The sequence below is a fragment of the Phyllosticta capitalensis genome, assembly GCF_038381095.1.
Source record: "Phyllosticta capitalensis strain CBS 128856 chromosome Unknown BKA78scaffold_10, whole genome shotgun sequence".
Taxonomy (NCBI): Eukaryota; Fungi; Ascomycota; class Dothideomycetes; order Botryosphaeriales; family Phyllostictaceae; genus Phyllosticta; species Phyllosticta capitalensis.
Genome location: NW_027117448.1, coordinates 1 through 18,664, shown reverse-complemented (window position 1 = coordinate 18,664; position 18,664 = coordinate 1). Strand labels below are relative to the sequence as shown.

The 18,664-nt window shown below is 56.0% G+C and overlaps 9 protein-coding genes across 9 annotated transcripts; 5 read left to right on the top strand and 4 right to left on the bottom strand.

The window, feature by feature from the left end:
• Positions 1 to 177: 177 nt before the first annotated feature.
• On the bottom strand, positions 178 to 728 carry BKA78DRAFT_256505 (cytochrome c oxidase assembly protein PET191-domain-containing protein; the record flags this gene model as incomplete). The annotated part of the gene is made up of 2 exons (XM_066885093.1): positions 178 to 656; positions 704 to 728. The coding sequence occupies 2 exons, from the start codon at positions 726 to 728 to the stop codon at positions 178 to 180; spliced, it is 504 nt and encodes a 167-aa protein (XP_066740152.1).
• A 376-nt stretch (positions 729 to 1,104) lies between these two features.
• On the top strand, positions 1,105 to 2,379 carry BKA78DRAFT_257030 (DHHC palmitoyltransferase-domain-containing protein; the record flags this gene model as incomplete). The annotated part of the gene is made up of 2 exons (XM_066885147.1): positions 1,105 to 1,474; positions 1,580 to 2,379. The coding sequence occupies 2 exons, from the start codon at positions 1,105 to 1,107 to the stop codon at positions 2,377 to 2,379; spliced, it is 1,170 nt and encodes a 389-aa protein (XP_066740151.1).
• A 213-nt stretch (positions 2,380 to 2,592) lies between these two features.
• Positions 2,593 to 3,927, bottom strand: BKA78DRAFT_298574 (cytochrome P450; the record flags this gene model as incomplete). Its single annotated transcript, XM_066886925.1, has 1 exon — positions 2,593 to 3,927. The coding sequence occupies one exon, from the start codon at positions 3,925 to 3,927 to the stop codon at positions 2,593 to 2,595; it is 1,335 nt and encodes a 444-aa protein (XP_066740150.1).
• Positions 3,928 to 4,138: 211 nt separating this feature from the next.
• BKA78DRAFT_26013 (uncharacterized protein) lies at positions 4,139 to 5,605 on the bottom strand. The gene has a single exon (XM_066885414.1). The coding sequence runs from the start codon at positions 5,270 to 5,272 to the stop codon at positions 4,349 to 4,351; it is 924 nt and encodes a 307-aa protein (XP_066740149.1). The 5' UTR covers positions 5,273 to 5,605; the 3' UTR covers positions 4,139 to 4,348.
• Positions 5,606 to 5,937: 332 nt separating this feature from the next.
• BKA78DRAFT_333155 (aspartic peptidase domain-containing protein) lies at positions 5,938 to 7,385 on the top strand (the record flags this gene model as incomplete). The annotated part of the gene is made up of 2 exons (XM_066890057.1): positions 5,938 to 6,405; positions 6,450 to 7,385. The coding sequence occupies 2 exons, from the start codon at positions 5,938 to 5,940 to the stop codon at positions 7,383 to 7,385; spliced, it is 1,404 nt and encodes a 467-aa protein (XP_066740148.1).
• A 3,194-nt stretch (positions 7,386 to 10,579) lies between these two features.
• BKA78DRAFT_322807 (uncharacterized protein) lies at positions 10,580 to 11,199 on the top strand. The gene has a single exon (XM_066889144.1). It carries the CDS (start codon positions 10,668 to 10,670, stop codon positions 10,848 to 10,850), a length of 183 nt encoding a protein of 60 aa, XP_066740147.1. The 5' UTR covers positions 10,580 to 10,667; the 3' UTR covers positions 10,851 to 11,199.
• Positions 11,200 to 11,209: 10 nt separating this feature from the next.
• BKA78DRAFT_322806 (uncharacterized protein) lies at positions 11,210 to 12,423 on the bottom strand. Its single transcript, XM_066889143.1, has 3 exons — positions 11,648 to 12,423; positions 11,326 to 11,595; positions 11,210 to 11,276 (listed from the first exon to the last, which is right to left on the bottom strand). Exons 1-2 carry the CDS (start codon positions 12,150 to 12,152, stop codon positions 11,432 to 11,434), a joined length of 669 nt encoding a protein of 222 aa, XP_066740146.1. The 5' UTR covers positions 12,153 to 12,423; the 3' UTR covers positions 11,210 to 11,276; positions 11,326 to 11,431.
• Positions 12,424 to 12,491: 68 nt separating this feature from the next.
• On the top strand, positions 12,492 to 14,063 carry BKA78DRAFT_346303 (uncharacterized protein; the record flags this gene model as incomplete). The annotated part of the gene is made up of 1 exon (XM_066890516.1): positions 12,492 to 14,063. One exon carries the CDS (start codon positions 12,492 to 12,494, stop codon positions 13,914 to 13,916), a length of 1,425 nt encoding a protein of 474 aa, XP_066740145.1. The 3' UTR covers positions 13,917 to 14,063.
• Positions 14,064 to 15,110: 1,047 nt separating this feature from the next.
• Positions 15,111 to 15,746, top strand: BKA78DRAFT_298569 (uncharacterized protein; the record flags this gene model as incomplete). Its single annotated transcript, XM_066886924.1, has 1 exon — positions 15,111 to 15,746. One exon carries the CDS (start codon positions 15,111 to 15,113, stop codon positions 15,744 to 15,746), a length of 636 nt encoding a protein of 211 aa, XP_066740144.1.
• Positions 15,747 to 18,664: the final 2,918 nt, after the last annotated feature.

Here is an 18,664-nt window from a genome sequence, read left to right as displayed (position 1 = left end):
GGTTATCATTTTTAATATCTTCTCTGTCATGCCTGCCCAGTGCTGCTACAAAAACGATGCCCATGTCCAAACGCCGTTCCAATGCCGTAGTTTTTGTTGAGTGGAGACCGTCTGTCTGCTGGTCTGCGATCTCTTGTTTGTACAGTATGCCTGCCCTACTCTGCCCCGTTCTCCCGCTCACCATGGCCACCATGAGCTCTTCTTCGGCTGCTGTGCGGGGTCTGCTTGCGGCGGCGACTGAGGATTTACCGGGATGGATGGCGGCGGCGGCGTTGTCGTCAATGGGTTCGCAGGCGCAAAAGTCGTCGACTCATCCTCCCCACTTCTCTCACTCCCGGCCTGCGCATCATCCCTCCCGCTCGATGCCCTCACGACATCTGACAGCGGGCGGCCCGCATACAACTGGCCCTTGTTCTTTTCGTCGTTTGTCTGCGCGTCGTCCAGGCCGGCGTCCTTGGCCAGCGCGACGGGCATGTTGCCGCGGAAGCGCTTGCGCATGTCGACCATGCCGCGCTTGCACTCGCCGTAGCCCTTTTTGAGCTGCTGGCAGCGCGTCGGGAGCGTGTCGACGAGCGGCGGCCGTAGGCAGTCGGCCGCGCTGTTGCGCTGCACCATGACGCAGTCGGAGTTTTGGAGGCATTCGGCCAGCGCGTCGCCTTGGAGAGTTAGTGGGTTGAGATGGAGGAGGGCGATTGGGGCGTACGTAGGTCTTTGCAGGAGGATGGCATGGTGGTGGTTGTGGTGTGGTGTGGTGAGGTGGGTTTGGACTGTGGAACGGTCGACGGGTAGGGTTGAGTGAACCCTTGCAGGCGATCTTCTGCACCGGATCGGCTGCGGGCTGCCAACCAACGGCCGCTGATGGCGTCACGTCGACTCTGACTTCATCTCGACTGGAGTCTGGTCCTCGGCATCGCAAAGTCTCTCAAACCAGTTGTTGATTCGTCGCCTTTGCCATGGCCTCCGCCGTTTCATGATGCCGTCGACGCCGTTCCGCGCCTCGCCTCTGCCTCTGCTGCGCCATCTCACCTCCTCCCGCTGACGAACTCCCCTCCATCAAATCCTCGCAACTTCAAGACTATCCCGCCCTCAACATCCTCGACCACCATGTCGGGAGCCCCGTCGCCGCGCCCGACTTCTCGCCCCGAGTCCGAGTTGACCACCACGGGCGCCTCGCCGCCGGAACCACAACAAGTCGACGCGACGACGCTGGAAGACATCAACCGCGGCAACAGACCAATCAGGGCATCGCTGATATCCGCCTTTGTCGTGCCCGTCTTGGTCATTGGCCAGGCAGCATGGGCAACCTACGTCGTGTGCTACAAGCTGGCGCATCAGCGTCTGATTATGCGCGATCACCAGAAAGGAGCCGGATGCGCCGTCATTGTCCTTCACGCTTTGCTCATGTTCGCAGCCGGGGTTGCCTACATGCGGCTGATCCAGGTCATCTACACGGACCCGGGACTGTTGCCGTTGGGTATCACGAGAGCGAAACGGGGCGAAGGAGGCAACGACGACATGAAGACGGTCATGAAGAGATGGAGCGAGAAGAGATCGGTCATACACACGACGAGACCAGAAGACCCGCATAGCCGGGAGGAGCTGTTCAAAGAGCTGGCAGCGCACAATCAACACCAAGCCGACCTGCGGATGGAGGCGCTCAAGACGTTTCGCCCCAAGGAAATGTTCATCGTCGCTCCCGACTGTCTGCCGCGCTGGTGCAAGACGTGCGAGACCTTCAAGCCGGACCGGACGCACCACTGCTCGGACCTGGGGCGCTGCGTGCGGCGGATGGACCACTTTTGCCCGTGGGTCGGCGGCATCGTGTCGGAGACGACGACCAAGTTCTTCGTCCAGTTCCTCTTTTACGCCATGCTCTTCTGCGTCTTCATGCTGGCGACGACCATTGCCCTGTTCAAGCGCGACAACGACCGCTACGGCGAGCGCAACCCGTGGCTGATAGCGATGCTGGTGCTCAGCGGCGTCTACACCCTCTTCACCGTCGGCATGTTCCAAAACTCCATGTGGATGCTGGCCAAGAACTTTACCACGGTTGAGCAGCGCCAGTTTGGCATGCCGCTACATCTGGCTGTCCGCATTTCAGACTGGTACACGGGCGACATTGACCATCTTCCTTGCTACGCCGTCGTCGGCTTCCCGTCTGCTCCCGGGGAAAAGTGGGCTGTTTTTGAAACCGAACCTCGCGCCAGACTGTGGGATCTTGGCAGCGCATATGCCAATATTTGTGAAGTCATGGGCAACAGCGTGTGGGACTGGCTTTTACCTTTCAAATACAGTCCGTGTGTCACGCACGACGACGATATTTCCGAGTATCAATTTGGTCCCGCGGCACTGGCCGTGAAGAATCGGGTGCAGGCGTAGAGGTCATCGTTCAACATTTTGATTTCTTCTCATTCGACTGGATTTCAGCCCGGCGTTTGGCTTTACTCCTTCTGCGCGCTTTGATACCCCCAGCATTTGACTGGCACCCTTGACAAGGATAGCAACGACATTAATATCATCTCAGTCATCTCCAGAAGAGAAGAGCAACATCGAAATTCACTATCGATGCAAAACTAGATGCAAATACGGCTTCTAAGATCGATATTCCCAGGTGACGTCCTCCCATCCTTTCCTCCTCGAAATTTTGACCATGGGCTCCCAACGTGGCCTGATGGCACCAAGTGGAATAACGTCATCAACCACGGGCGGCACAGTGAGTGGACCATCTGCGCCTTCAATGTCAAAACCAGTGATGACCGGAACCAACAGCCCAAACAACTCAATCTGTGCAATATTTCTGCCTGGGCAGTAGATGTTGCCGCCACCAAAAGCACGATAGCTGGCCGACGGGACCATGGATCCGTCCTTCCTGGTGCCGCTCGCCGAATCCATGAACCGCCGGGCGTTGAATTCAGAGGCATCTTCACCCCAAATTTCTGGTTTGGAGTGCAGGAGACCGCCCTCTAGTAAGAGCAGAGACCCCTTTTTCACCAGGTACCGGTCCAGCTGCGTGTCTTCAATGACGGTGCGCCATGAGGACGTGGGCATGCATAGGCGCAGGACCTCGCGGAACGTCGACATGAGCAGGGGACAACGGGTGCGTGCCGCGTCAATATCGACAACGGCCTTGTCCCCGTCGCGCTCAACGGCCGCGGCTACGTCGTCCCTGAGGTCTCGCAGCAGCGCCTCGTCTGCAAAGACGCGGCAGAGGAACCAAAAGCTCGAGTACGCCGAGTTGGGGAACGACGCAATGACCATGCCCAGCTCTATGTAGCCAGCCATGGCCCACGAATACCCAAGGCTCATGTGCAGCGCCACGCGATCCTGCAGCATCTGGCAGCCCTCCTTGTACCTGCCCGTCTCCATGTACGTCTTGAGGGCGCGCTGCAGTCTGCGGCGGCCTAGGTATGCTCTGCGGTACGTCAGCCAAGGCAACGGCGCCAGCGTGAGCTCCACCAGCGCGCTGTCCCAGTCCCAATACGCCTGGGCGATGCTGGCATCCAGCTCAATCAGCCCCGGCCCAAAAATGGCGTTGAGCGTCGAGTCGCCAAACATTTCCTTGGGGACGTCGGCCAGGTTGACGCGCTCGCGCCCCCGGCCCCAGCCGTTGATGTTGCGCGCCAGCCCGCCCAGCAGCTCGCGCGCGATGCCGTCCGACACGGGCCCGGACAAGACCGCGTTGTTGACAATCTCGTGACTGCGCGCGAGCAGGCCGTTGGGGTCGCCAAGGGAGTCCATGTTTATCTTGTGCGCGTTGGCGTCCATCTCGGCCACGCGCGTGAAGATTTCCGCAATGAAGGGCCGGAACGATATCGTCTTGGACGCGCGGTACACGGCCGTCACCAGCTGCGGCGCCGTGACGACGTAGACACGCAGCCCCAGCATCGGCAGCGCGTACAGCTCGTAGCCGTACTTTTTGCTGTGCATCGTGAGTACACAATCGTCATTCAAGGCTTCTACAGTACTCTATCATTTTGAAATATCGCTTGCCGTGCCGGAACAGCCCGACGACGTGCCCCATCCACGGCACCGTCGCCGGCACAAACGGCGGTTCGCCCGGCTCCGGCGAAATTGACAGCTTGCGCTGGAGGAGCAGCGTCGACAAGATGATGCCGATTGCAATGGCGAGCGCTGTCAGAGAGGGCGTCGATAGCGCGCGGAGCGCCGGCATTTCTGTCATGGACGTCATTCCGCGCGGCAGATGCCAGAAGGGAGGGGCACGACAAAAGTCCGAATGCAATTCGATAGTGGGGTTTGACAGCTTGAATGACGACAGAGCTCTCAAAAAGCGTTCAGCAGTTCAACCGTCGAGGAGGAGGAGGAGGCTGTGAAAGAGTTGAGTGAGATCTCAACGGCCGGTAGTCTGCGAGCCGAGATCAGCCTCTCCGCCGCCGACCGTCGTGCAAACAAAGGAAGGGATATGGGAAAAGCAAAAGGTCGGCGGCGGCGGTGAGAGGCGGGTGCTAGCGCGTGGTCGTGCCCAAGTGGCCGCCCTGTCTGTCGACGGACTGCTCCCGTTGCCGTCTTGGCTCGGTCTGGTACGAGATGCAGTACGAGATGCGGTTAGCTCAAGGATGTGCTGGGTAAACCTTAACCACCACGGCTCTTTCCCTTTTGGGATCATCGTCGTTCTCGCGAGATATGCAAACGCCGTGGTGCGCATTCCGACGGAATTGTCATCCTGCTTTGGGAATTCGACTGAGTAGAGGAGAATGCGATGGTTGCAAAATTCGATACCGGCAACGATGCTGCTGTTGCGTTCTTGGCGACCGACGGAGCGTTGGTCCAGCTCATGAGCGTTGCCGGCAAAACCAGCTGCCCATATCGCGAGGCTCTTCAGCTCGAGTTTCAGATTGCTCAGCTCGGGAACAAACCGTAAAAATCTATGGACGTTGGCGCAGCCACGATTCTGGGGAAGGTGGGATTGCCTTCCAGCCTCCACAACAGGAAGATTGTTTCCCGGCATCTGGAAGGCCACGGGCGCTGTCTGTCCGTCCGTCTTTGCGGTGGGTCGGTCGTGATAGGCGCCGCCGGGGGCGTGGAATGCGCCAGAGTGGCTGAGGCGAAGCACTCCCCGCATTCCACCCAACTGCTTTCGACTTGATGCTTGACGGCATGGACGGTTTCTGAAGTCGGGGTTGAGGTGGAAAGTTTGTTGCTCTTGGCAGGGTGTCGTGCTGGAGTCTGGATGCATGAAAGCGTTGGTGAGTTGAAAATCTTGGAATTCGCCGAGTTTGGCGTCTTGGAATTTCGAAGGCTGCCCCGGGCACATCTTTGAAGCGTGCGTGGGAAAACGGTCCTCTACTCAGATCTAGGCAAAGCCAACATTTGGACAGTCTACCACGACTAGGGAGAATAATAGAAAACAAGAGACTGACGTGGTCAGGAAAATATCAAAGACCTTCTCGCCAATCAGACCACGCCCCTGATGCAACAAATTCACTGACAGCTGACTGTCCACGACGAACTCTTTCGCCTCCAGAAATATCGCCTGGTAAAACGAGACTATCTGGATCGAGAGCACGCCCGTTGAGACCACCCAGCTTCCAGCCAAATGGAAGCTCCCCGTGGCTTTGGATAGATTCTGTCCACCTCTTGCCAAATCCGGCGAAAACCCAGGACCCTTGTCCAAACAGGAAAGTGCGAATCCTACCTCTAAACAGCTTTCTCGGTATCCCTTGGCTTAGAACGCCCACGAAAGCGCTACAGAACACACGTGGAATACCCCGTGCTCAGCTAGTCTTCCCGACTTGACTTCTGAACCCAAGCTGCCAAGCCTCGATCTAGGCTCTCCTCCAAAGATGTGGAGAATTGTGTGATGGCTCCTAACTGCATTGGAAGCAGGAAGAAGTGTATAAAGATGTATTCAATTCCACCATCAACAGCATCCAAATCAGCATTCGCATTCTCGTTTCTCACTCTCCAGTCCTCACAATCATGTTTTCCTCTGCATCTCTCGCTTTTCTTCTCCCGCTGCTGGCAGCGGCTGCTCCTCTGGAGGAGCGCCAGTTGAACAACATCATTCCCGCCATCCTCAACAAGCCCGGCAACTTTACCCTCGCCCAAGAGGCCCACGGCCTGCAGCTGCGCAGCGGTCCCATCGAGTACTACAACCTTTTTAACCGCTACGGAGTCCAGCCTCCTGCCTTGGTCGCCGCCGGAGCCGCCATTGCCTCTGCTGCCCCCACGATTCTCGCGACAACGGGCCTGGTGCCAACGGGAGTCACTGATGCTCTTGCTGCTGCGGGTTCGGCGGTTCCTACCATTGCGTCTGGTCTCACTGGCTCAGTTAGTGAGGGTATCGGTGGCCTGGCAGGCCGCATGGTCCGTCGCAAGGCGCAGTCGGTGACGGGAACGGACAATGCTTACCCGGTCAACTCTTACGATACTGCCTACATGGTTCCGGTAAGTCTTTTCTTCATTTGAATTGTACATGGCTAATTCTCTAGATTGTCTTTGGCGGATCAAACACCTGGAGCAATGTCGACACGGGAAGCAGTGACTTGTGGGTGTGCTCCACTCTCCAGCCAGCCAACCAAACCTCGAACCACAACACCTACGACCCCTCTTCGGGCGTGCTCATGAAGAACCTCACGTGGGGCATTTCGTACCTGGACGGCAGCAACGCCAAGGGCATTGTGTACAACGACACCATCACCATGGCCAAGTCTGTGTGGAGCGGCATCGCCGTCGAGGCTGCCACCAACATGTCCAGCCAATTCGTCAGCGCCGCGTACGACGGCCTCATGGGTCTCGGCTTCGGCAACCTCAACTCGGTCAAGCCCACCAAGCAAAAGACCTTTTTCGACGCCATCAAGCCGTCGCTGACCCTGCCCCTCTTCACCTCGATGCTCCGCAAGCAAAACGTCGGCACCTACAACTTTGGCTACATTGACAAGACGCAATACAACGGCACCATCTCGTACGTCCCCGTTGTCAACACGAGCGGCTGGTGGCAGTTTGCCGCCAGCAACTACCGCGTCGGCACCTCGGGCACCGTCGTGGCCAAGAGCTTCAACGCCGTCGTCGACACGGGCACCACGCTCCTCGCCCTCCCCAACGACATCGTCACGGCCTACTGGAACACGGTCCCCAAGGCGACGTACAGCAGCACGTGGGGCGCGTGGCTGTACCCCTGCTCGACCAAGCTGCCCACCTTTACGCTGTACGCCCCCACGGCCAACATGACGGTCCCCGGCTCCTACCTCAACTACGGCCAGGTCGACTATGCCGGCAACTGCTACGGCGGCCTGCAGAGCAACGGCGGCATCTCGGTCGCCATTTTGGGCGACATTTTCATCAAGAGCCAGTTTATCGTCTATGATCAGACGCAGCCGACTTACCGCTTGGGTTTCGCCCGCCAGAACAACATTACCTACACTTAGGCGCCTGCTCGCTCTTCTTGCTTGAGTGTCGTTGAGTTTGGTTGCAAAGATGGCGTTGAATGCTGCACATCAAAAGGTGCGCGGCATGAGCTGTCGCTGGGTCTGGTCACCCACCCCTGAGGCGAGCTGGGTTCGCCAATCCCATCCGATGAATCTTGGTCCTCTTGTCAAAAGTCAATCGTCAAACATCAACAGATACATGACTCCAAGAGGCCGCTTGGGCTTCGGTAGGCAGGCACCACGGCGCTCCCTTCCTTCACTCCAGTCGCTGGAACGATCGGAGTCTTCCTCTCTCCTCCTCTTCGCGAACTGGATTCGCGGGATCCTCTCCCATCTCAACCGCCCGTCCGCAAACACAGCTCATGACAAGATGAGAGAGCTGGCGGCGGCAGACTTGCAGACACGCAGGCGACGTGTTGCACTTCTTCTAGGGGACTGGCCGACGGACAGACAGACGTGCTCGACGCATGTCCTTTCCCGGTCCATCTCTTCCTGTCCCCTCCTTAATCCCCATTCGACCCCGACAGTTACTGGCCGTGCCGTGTCTTGCCTGTCGGGTCGCTTCGGCGACCGCTCATTCCTCTCGATTCTTGTCAATCGTCGCGACCTTGCTTTGTGTGCTTTTGGCTGGCTGCCCCGTGCGTGTGATGGCGTCCTGTCTGTCCGCTCTTTCCTCCACCCTCCTTGAAAATGTCGATTTTGTTGCTGCGGCTTTGTTCTCTGATTGGTGGATTGGAATGTGACGAGGCAGTAGAGGAGGGAAGGGAAGGGGAGAAAAAACGGTGTCGAGCTCGCAGTGCTTTCGCTTATAGACCGCTCAATTCCATCGTCGACTTTACTTGAATCCTCCAGGTCAAAATGCTGTGCTGCGGGCGTGCTCAATTTCCCACAATCAGCTCTATCAACGAAAACTTTCATCAGTCTCACCACACCCACTCGCGTACCAATCAACTCTTGCCGTCATCGTCGCCAGCGCAAGGTATCGCAGTTGGAGCGCCTGGGCGCCGCTGTCGTCCAAATCCACAGAGCGAACAATAGCATAGCCAACACCACCGACCGCCACGTTGTGCGTGTCAAAAACAATAGCTTTCTTTATTCCAACCCTTTCTACCTGGTTCACTGAACCGGGGAAGGGAGGGTTAAGTCAATCGAGCTTGTGGTCCTAGCGTGAGGGCGAGGCCTGGTAGCAAAGGTCGGGACACACATAGGATCTCGCCAAAGAGAAAGCTGAAAGAAGCGGCCGTAGAGCAGTAGAAAGTTTCTACATGGAGCATTCAAGCGCCTTGCGCACCTGATATTGAACTCACCAAGTCCTTTGCATCGAACTACAGGGCGTAGTTGAAGCTATGTGTGCCACGACTTTTGCGACCAGGCTTCGGTAGGTGTGGTGTGTTGGACGCAAACGGAAAGGCCGTGCGGCGGCACTGTGAGCTAGGTGGTTTGATTTAAGGGCGTTTGGGGGCTTCGGCGCGGTGCGAGGGTGGAGGGGTTGATTGCGAGTGAGTGGGTGATTGAGAGAGGTGAAAGTGGGCGCATGTGTATTTGTGCTTTTTCAATTCTGTTCCTTGGCGTCGTTGAAGAGGTACTGGATAAGTGTTCTCGACGTGAAAGACTTGTCAAGCCTCCACCATCCCCATCGACTGGTTTTCGTTTGCATCGTACGGCGTCTGTGTTGAACATCTCCTGGATAGCGGTGCCGTGCTCTAATTCCCGGCATGAGAGACGGTGGGACATCCTGGTCTGCTTGGTCGAGTTCCAACGCTGCAAACGCCTCAACCTGCTCCATCTGACGGAGAAGCTCATGGATTGCAGGATCAAGAGCGTCAGCCGAGTTGCCGAGGGTCAGCTCACTTCACGGCGACTCGTTTCATGCGATCGATGTTGGGAAAGGTTATGGCAACTGGCGGACCACTTGGCAGAAGAGTATCCAACAGTTGGAGGGACGTTTGCGTTTTCCTGCGTCTCTAATCACAGGTCCATCATATCCATGACCTCTTCCCTGACATTCAACTCAGCCCGCAGCTTGTCGGCATCCTGTTGACGCTTCCGCTCTTTCGCCATGTCGATCGGTAGGTCGCGACCAGCTCCGACTACCTCAAAATCCGCCGCCGTTGCAGACTGCCTTTCTCAATTTCCAGATTTCCCAACTCCTACTAGCCTCGGACCTCGCACACTTCTCGATCTTTTCAAAGCTGAGCCCAATGCTTGTCGCAAAACTTTCCAGTCCTGTTATTTTTGTCCTGGAGTTGCGGCCGGAGGTCAATCCGACTGGCTGTTAGGGCGAGTTGATGTGCGCCTCCAGCTGGGATTTAAGCTCGTCAATTCTTCCGTCCTTTGAATCGAGGACACTTCAGTGGCCGGCTTTGGTGAGTGCTATCCTCCAGCCCAGCTGTCAGATGATGTTGGCACCTGCTGCGATAGTGTTGGGGGTGATGTGCACCGCGGACAGGTGCTTCATGTCCGGATGGACCAGGGCTCGGACTGCCCTTCAATGTCTCGTGGCGACGTTGATTGAGTCAGCAATGGCATGATTAGTGTCTGCTCCAAGCCCGCAGAATATGGGATCAATTGCGCCGTAATATTCTGGAAGCCGAGTTGGTCAACTTTGTGAAGAAACTGGGCGAGGATTGATGATTGGGTAGAGATGGTCTGAGTTTTGGAACGATTGGTTTTGGTGCAGGAGTGAGACGCGTTGGAGTGGTGATTGCAGCACTTCGGCAACGCCAAAGGTCGACATCCCGCAAACAGCCTTATTGACGTGGCGTTCAAAGTGTCGGCAGCAGTGCCTACGAGTAATCCAGGCCAACGCAGGGGAATGATAATGCAGATTACACTACCACCGTGGGTGACGAAAGAAATTGCTAATCCAGGAATTTCTGTTGCTAAATTAAAACACGTAGAGATGTGGAGTTCTCAAGCGCTTGATACCTTCAACATAGAGAATTTTTCTCTGAATAGGTAGTCACAGGGAGCATTCAAGCACTTGCGTCTGCGACGGTGCGACGCGATGTGAAGCTGGGCCTGGGTTGAATTCCTTACTGTGGTACAAATGTGCGGGGGAGTCGGCGGACCGGGCCGGTGGATCAAGTCCCTGGCGATCCTGGACCCTTGCCTGGACCCTTGTTTGGCCACAAGTCAAAGGTAAGTCTACAGAATCGTTTGAGCGTCTATCATCATCTGACTCTTAATTTCCACAAGCAGCGCGATGTCCCTCTATGGTACTCCAATGCCCCGCCGCTCCGTCCTGCGTCGCGCGACTCTCCAAGCCAACAGTCAACATCTATGAGCGCTCCTCGACGGCCTCCAAATCTTGAATCACTGCCCGCGAGCGACGCACTGCCGAACAACGAAGAAGAAGAAGATGGCAATGCCCGGATGACATGCGATTTGCCGCCGCCACTGTATCCTGCGCCGGAGCAGTCAACACCCGCAAATTCTACGAGGGTGGCACATCGCTCAGGTTGAGCAATACACGGGGCCACTAAGCCCGTTCCCGCTTTGAATTACTGCCCGCCTATACTAGCGCGGTCGCCGAAAAACACAATAGAAGGATGGAATCGAGAGGCAGAACTTGAGATTGTGGACAATCGGGGGATGGCTCAAGACACGAGAGATATGCGCGAAGTCGGGGTGGAAAAGTGGTACGGCGCTCGCTCTGTTGAGTTTGCTTTTGGTCGGGCTAGGTAGAAGTGAGCGAAGAGTGCTTCTCGAAGGCAAGACTCTTGCGACTGGGCCATTGATAATTTTGAAAGGCTTGACTAGAAAGTTCGTCCGTTTCTGGTGGCAAGACTGATCCCTCAGGCCACATCAGCACCGCTTTTCGTCTTCCATGCCCCTCCTCCCTCGTCCCAAAAAGTGTAGCCGAGTTGATAGGTCGAAACAAGCTTCAAGGTAAGGGTGGATGCTGCACCAAGTTAGCGAAGACTAACGAAGTGGGCAGGACGTACCATATCTCGGAGGTCGATCATTCCGCAACGAAGGCTTTCAAATGAGCAGTGTTTGGGAGATGATGTTGCCGCATGCTTTTCGTGTCGGGCGGATGAAAATCAAATCAACTCAAATCGAATACTGGACCAAGACTTTTTCCATTCGATCGAGCGCTTCGACCATCGATGCCACCACCTTGTACAGCTTGGAAACCAGCTCCTTGGCTTCAGTGTCAAAGTTCCTGAAAGTCTCCTTGGCCATGGCGAATTCCTGGTCGAATATGGTATGCTGCTTGTCCAGATTGTCGGCGATGTTGACGGAGTTGACGGTTGCAGGCACGCCGCTGACAGTCAAGATTCTTTCGCGTTGGTCGTCGAGAAACGCCTTGGACCTCTGTCGGAACGCCGCCGCCGAGTCCTTGAACCTGCAGGAGGCTTGCCTCTTGGTCTTGAAAAAGTCCTCTGATGGAATCTCCTTCCACGCAGTGATGAGATCTTCGAGCCTTGCAACTCCAGCATCCACGGCAGAAACATGGAGATCCTCGCGCTGGGACTCCAGGATCGTCTCCACCGTCGGCTCTGTGCCCTGTCGCGCGTGCTTCCGGCCGTTGATGATTTGGACCATTATGTCTCGCGAGGAAATTGCCTGGACGTGGCGATCCGCGATGCTCGAGAATTTCAACTGGCAGCCGGTGTTGCTCTCGTAGGCGAGCTGCTCGCTGCGGACGAGTTGGATCTCAAACTTGTTGACTTGTTCGAGGAACGAGTTTTCCTCCACGTACCGCGCGAGGGCATGCTCAATGGAATGTTGGTCGGGGAGGGGATCGACGGGAGGAGCCATGGTGCTGGTCAATAGTGTTGCACAGCGACGTTTTGGCTTTGGTGTTGTTGGTTTGTTCAAGAGACGAGAGCTCGCCGCGTCGAGGTAAACGCAGCGCGCACGACTACTCAGCGTCACCGCGCAGCAGTGGGTGATTATCTGTTGCCAAGTCAGCGCACGTAGTGACTAGGTGTCTTGCGCCAGAAACAGAAAGAAACTTTCTCGGTGAATAGGCACAGCGCTGGAGTCTGCATGCGCGAAGACTTGAGTAAAGCCTAGGTCAGATTTCATCACTTACCAACGCGCAAACTCCAAACACGACCACAACACCAGCCATCTCTCGACTTTGCCACCACCACCATGCTGCCGCACCATCCACCCCAGGCGCAGCCACAGAATCTGCGAGAACCAAGCCTGGAATCTGAAACTGTGTCCAATGATAGCCAGTACCGGCCACGCAGCGCAATCCCAGGCCCGGACAACAATGTCGACCCTCCGCGATCCTCCCACTCCGACTACCAGTACTCCGACCCGCCCTCACCTGTGCTCGGATCGGAAAGCCAATCGCCTCCAGAAGAGCACCACCCGTTCTTTGAAGATGCCGTCGTAGACACTTCTGGAAGACCAACGCAAACTTCCCCAGTTGAAGACTACCGCCCATTTTTCCAGGACGCTGTTGATGCAGAGACCGCCCACGCAGGCACTTCCGGTCAACTGTGCACTGAAGATGACGAGTATGAAAACGAGGGCTATGGCATGTACCGTGGCGAGCTCCAAGCACCGCCTGTCATTGAGGGTTGGGATGACCCAATACTGACCCCATTGACCCGCGCACTGCAACTCGCGCCCGCACAAAACGTCGAACCAGTGCGCCAGTACATGCACGACTTTCTCGACTCTTACATTTCCTTGGTGCGAAGGGTTTGGGAGGAAGAAAAGCTGCAGGACGACTTGTACAAAACATTCATGACAGAGGGCGTCGCCATCCTGGCGGGCATGAGCCGGGAAATGATTGCTTGTATCATGGAAGGGATGATTGCACGCCTCGCCCACTCCAGCCGTGCCCAGGCCAAGGCATTTGTCGACCTGTACCAGGCGGAAATGGAGCGGACTTGCAGGGACGGCCGCTTTCAACCCTGCATTTACGCGCAATACTTTTGCGATGACCAAGGCCACGGCCCCTCCGTTCCCGTGCTGCGGCAGATTCTGGATGCGCTCATACAGTACCTTGACGACGACCAATTCGCCGCAGTTGTCGACGAGATCAAGTTTCCCCATCATTCTACCCTCGGACATCGCCGTTACACCAAGCAAGAGAACCGAGAGGACAAGCTGCGCCAGTTTGTCGCTCACGTCCGCAAGCGCATTGACCATGAAGGGCCGACCAGGCCGTTTTCAGAGTTTGGCTTCACCAACAACCACCACCGCCGACTCGAGGACCACGCCAGACACCACAAGTCAAACTTCATCATGAACCTCATGGAGGCAGTCTCGGCCGTCATCGCACCAGGCGTATTCAAAGTCAAGCAGTTTATTATTTACATGTGCTGGGGACCCGAACAGGGCTGGGTCGGCGAGATTTTGCTCAACTGTGTTGGACTTGGCTACATCACTTCAGGCCACAGAATGAGCTACGGACCCGCACGACACAGCAACAACTTTGCTGGGACCATGTCCGTCGAAGACTGCAACAGGTGGGCGAGGAAGGTAAATGACTTTTCCCCGCTCAGGGAGACACTTTGCTGGCAGGAAAAGATTGAGATGGAAAAGGCGGGAAGGCGTTGAGGTGAATTGGCTGATGTGGAGCGGTGGATCGAGTGGTACCGTTGAGAGACGGAGAATCTGAGGGAGCAGAATGATAGGGGGCTGCAGGAAATTCATCAGACGGTGAATCAGCTGGTGGAGATGTCAAGGGGTTCGAGTAGGTAGAGCGTCGACAAACTTGACTTCCCTCTGTAACATGACTGACGACGTGAGTGTCTCCTTGCTACATTTCAGCAACTTCAACAGGACGGCGGACCAAATTGACTTCATCAAATCACTCCGCAGTCATCTCCCACGTTGCTTCAGCGCCGCCCATGTCTCAACAGTGCTCCTGTCCACCGTGGTTCCTTGATGCGTCCCTCAACAGTCTCAAATTGCGCTATAGTGTTGCTGTACTTCTTGTCGTGGGTCTCGACAGACTTGAAGACACCCTCCAGCTTTTCCATAAGCTGATGTCGATGGCTCGTCCTGGCCGTGCATGGGAAGATTAAAAGCACTACTAAGCCTCATTATAGTGAGGCTTTGTTGCAAAAGTCATGGCGCATGTAGCTATGACTGCTCCCTGTCACTCTACTTAGAGGACTTGGTGGAATCTTTTTTCTGGTCCTTTTTCCAGTTGTTCAGGGCGTCCATATCCACTAACTGAGCTCGTCGCTCAACACGACCGTCAACCAAGGGCGAGGCATTGCAATACCGGCTCGAGAAGCCATGGTGGTGGTCAAAAGCAGTGTTGCACGGCGATGGCTTTGGATTTGGTGTTTTTGGTTTGTTCCAGGAAAGAGAGCTCGCTGGCATGGAGGTAAACACAGCGCGCACGACTACTCGGCGTCACTGCGCAGCAGTGGGTGAAAAACATCTTTTGCCAAGTCAGCACGTGTAGAGACTGGGAGTCTTCAAGCGCCTGATGGGTCAGAAACAGAGAAACCTTCCATAAATAGGCACAAGGAGCATTCAAGAGCTTGCGTCTAACTTCGCGACAACTTGAACCAAAACATGGTTGGATTCGGTTTCCCACCCAACCTCTAAAACTCCAACACCTGCAACTCTTGACCTCTGCAACCTCCCAGCACCATGGCCGACGATGTTAGTATCCCCCTCGTTTCCAGTCATCGCTAACAAAACCAGGACTTGGTTACCCCCGCTGCATGTCAGCAGCGTCAACAGGACGAGGCCGACCGAATCAACTCTCTCAAATCGCTCTGCAGTCAACTCAACATGGCTCTCAACAACGCCGCGACAGCCTGCGCTGAAGCTCGCCGTCCCATGGCACGAATCAAGAACAACGCCCAACTTGCCGAGCGAGGGCTTCAGATTATGAAGCAAACAATCTCAGACAACCGCATCCGGCGCCACGAGACGCACAAGGACTGGAACGCCCTCGAGTTCCTGCAGCAGGCCCAGGCAGCAGAGCGCGAGGACATCGAAATTGCCAGAATCGAAGCGATCATTGTGGAACTCGGTCAGCATCGCGAGCTGGCCCTGCAGCACTGCGCCAAATCAGACAAGTTGTACAACGACTCCAAAGCCGAATGGACCAAGTACTCTTCCTTGACTCGTGAGTACTGCGACATCTCCGCGGCACTCGTAAAGGAACTCGACGAGCGCATGACCCTACTGCGTCGCGACAAGGACGCCTTCGCCAAAGCCGACCATCCGTCGCCCATTACACACGAGTATCGCCGCAAGTTGGACGCCGTCTCCAGACAACGCATGAAGATGAAGGAGCTGTACGAGGCTTTTCTCGCGAACTTGTACAAATCGGTAGCGGCTGAGGCAACGGTGGTTGGTGCTTTGCATGCGCAATGCGAAGAGCTCATGGCCGTGTGTCTGCCATATCAGGCGCAAGAGTAGGACTAAAAACGAATTGGTTCCTCCCTAAAAACTGACCCATTATCTCTGTCAAAGCATCCTGCATGGTGAGGCTCCGGCATACCGTCGAAGTTGAAGCTCGCAAGTTGTCCCATGGCCTACAGAGTCAGTCTAATTGCACCGGACAAGATCTCGTCATCGAGATGAGTGGTTGTAGCCGCTTCCTTTGCCCAAGAATCCCCATGTCTCAGTGGTGTTCTTGTCTACCACGAGTTCCGTGTTTCGGCCTCCTTGGCTTGATGTTTTGTAGCAAAAGCTGTGGCACACGTAGCTACGAATGCTCCCTGTAGTGACGCGCAAAGGACTTGGGCAGCCGTCAATCAAGGGCGAGATCTTGCGGAACTCAACACCAATCCGAGTACTTCCAAAAATCAGCGTAGCACTCATCGAGGCAGCCCAACAGCGAGAATCGACCGCGAGCAACGTCACCTATGCACTCCCATCCTCAGCTCGCCTTTGGTGAACGCCCAGCAGAAGCAGCTCGGGTATTTTCTGCCAGTTCCGAATTACCCCTCATCCTCAAGGATCCCTGGACCACAAGGCCACCTCTGCACCTCCAGTCTGGCTTGCTCAACGAATTGAAAATATTCACAGTACGATTCAATTCAACCCAGAGATCGTCGCTCTCGTACTGACTGGCACGCTGCACTCGACGCTCAAGAGCCCACTCCGTGTCAGCAAGTACGGAGAGCTGCCGCGCGACCAACTCACGCCGGGATTGGAAAGCGACACACCTGCCTCAGATACCTGCCCAAGTCAAAATAAACCACCAGGAATCAGCACCGCACGTAGCCCAGCCCGCAAGCTACAGCGGCGTAACAGACCTGTCATGACATCGAAAAAATGCCCGGTGTACGATCACAAGGAGCATTCAAGTGCTCGCATCTAAAAAGACTGCGGCGACTGGTCCAAGCCTATTGAATTTCTTTCGCCGCCTGCTGTGGTGCTGCCTCCAAAACCCCAAGCCGAAAGAAAACGTTGTCGCTGAGAATGGCGTCACTGAATCCGCAGTCCCACCTCCACCCTCCACTGCCAACGCCGTCGAAAGAGCATGTCACGTAAACCAGCCCCTGAAATACCTGCCCACGCTGAAAGCAGCACCGCCGTAATCCAACCCGCCACTAAAGGACTTCAGCGAGTAGCACAGCCCACTGACCCCTAGCTCGAATAAATCCAGCGCGGTCAAAAGGTACCGCGCAGTATTATCCCTCAGCCAGTTCATCTCAAACTCAAACTCAGCGCATCCAATTACCTCGCCATCACTTGGAAAATTCACGAGCCCCTGAGTAACCGCACCTACCATATTACCACTTCACAGCCGGAAAGCATCAGAGCGTTATTTTTCAAAACCCCCAAGCCGAAGAAAACGATTGTTGTCGAGAATCGAGCCATTGAACGCAGCCCAACGTGCTGCAAAGCCCGTCCCAATAGTTCCGCCTCTGCCGCCAGCGCCGTCGAATGACCATCAGCACGTAGCCCAGCCCGTCGTAGACTTCCAGCTCGAATGAAGCCGAGCGACGTAACCCCTTCACTGTCAATGCCGTCGAAAGGTCTGCCCGCCGTAAACCCGCCCACGCACCCGCTAGAAAATCAAGAGGATAAAACAGCCATCAAAGGAATTCAGCACGAAGCCTAGCCTACTTCGAATCCTCGGCTCGAAAAGAACGCCCAGCACTGTTGAAGTACTGCGCTGTGGCACCCCATCCACTTCGACCCCCTTTTCATCTCAACACCCAAGCCCAGCAAGATTCCTGCGCGCGACTGAATCCGACCACTGAATGTCCAAGCAAATCGAATAATGCCTAGCGCCGTAGTTCTGCCTCCATAGCCAACGCCGCTGAACAGCCCACTGCAGAATCCTGGCTCAGATAAAGCCCAGCGCCACATCCCTCTCGCTCGTGCAACTTCCTCCCGGAGCACTTTGTATGTCATCGTGAACAGGGTCCCTATCGAAGGGGTCCGGAGCGAAGTCAGGAACGAGGATGACGGTGGAGACGGCTTGAAATCTCGGGTTTGGACGAATGTTGGGCCATCTTGGTCTTGGTTCGGGGCGAAGACGAGGATGGAGACGAGGACGACGAGAGTGAGGACGGAGGGCAGGTCTTTGACACGGCGAGGCTTTCGAATGCTCCTCGTGCGCGAAGCTTTGTGATGAGAGAGTTGCTCATGGAGGTGGAGGTGGACGAGCTTGCTGCGGAGGAAAGATGTCGCGCATGATCACTCCCTGTTGGCGGAGCGCGGTTTGGTTCCGACCGAGAGCCGTAGCGAAGGCGGTTTCAGACCCATTGGCGATGTTGTGCAAAGGAACAGAGAGTTGTTGTGAAGAAGTCGAACTGGTCTTTGCAAGCTTCAGCCAATGACGTCGTGTCACACCGCCTGCCCTACCGCCTCCTTGTCCGCACCGACTCCCGTCCGCCGACCAGCGGCCTGCCCACCCACCAACTGCACCACTCAAGACTCGACAGTCAAACAATTCGCACGCTTGCACTCTCGACAGCGCTCCTCTTCATTGAACAAACGCGCCCACGAAAGAGACGCCGAAGTGGGCCACCGGGAACGTCTCCGCCACAGCAACGCTCGAGTCACCTTTACCGCGCAATGGCTCTCGGCGGCGTTGTCCAATGTCCCCTTCCCAGGACCTGACCTCTCTCGGTAAATTGCCCTCCTCAGCTAGTGTGGCGCTCCTTTCTAACGGAATTGGGTAGTTTGAGACCCTTGCATTCAAAGCTTGTTTCGACCGGAACCGTTGATCGAGGAGCGATTCTCGCTCGGAACCCAAAGCCATCCGAACATCCGAACTCTCAGGGCCCACCGAATGGAAACAATTGCGGGTTATGTGGCAGCTGGGGAAGTGGTTCGCAGGGCATCCGGCTCACAACCTGCCGGACCTTGGTGCGCCA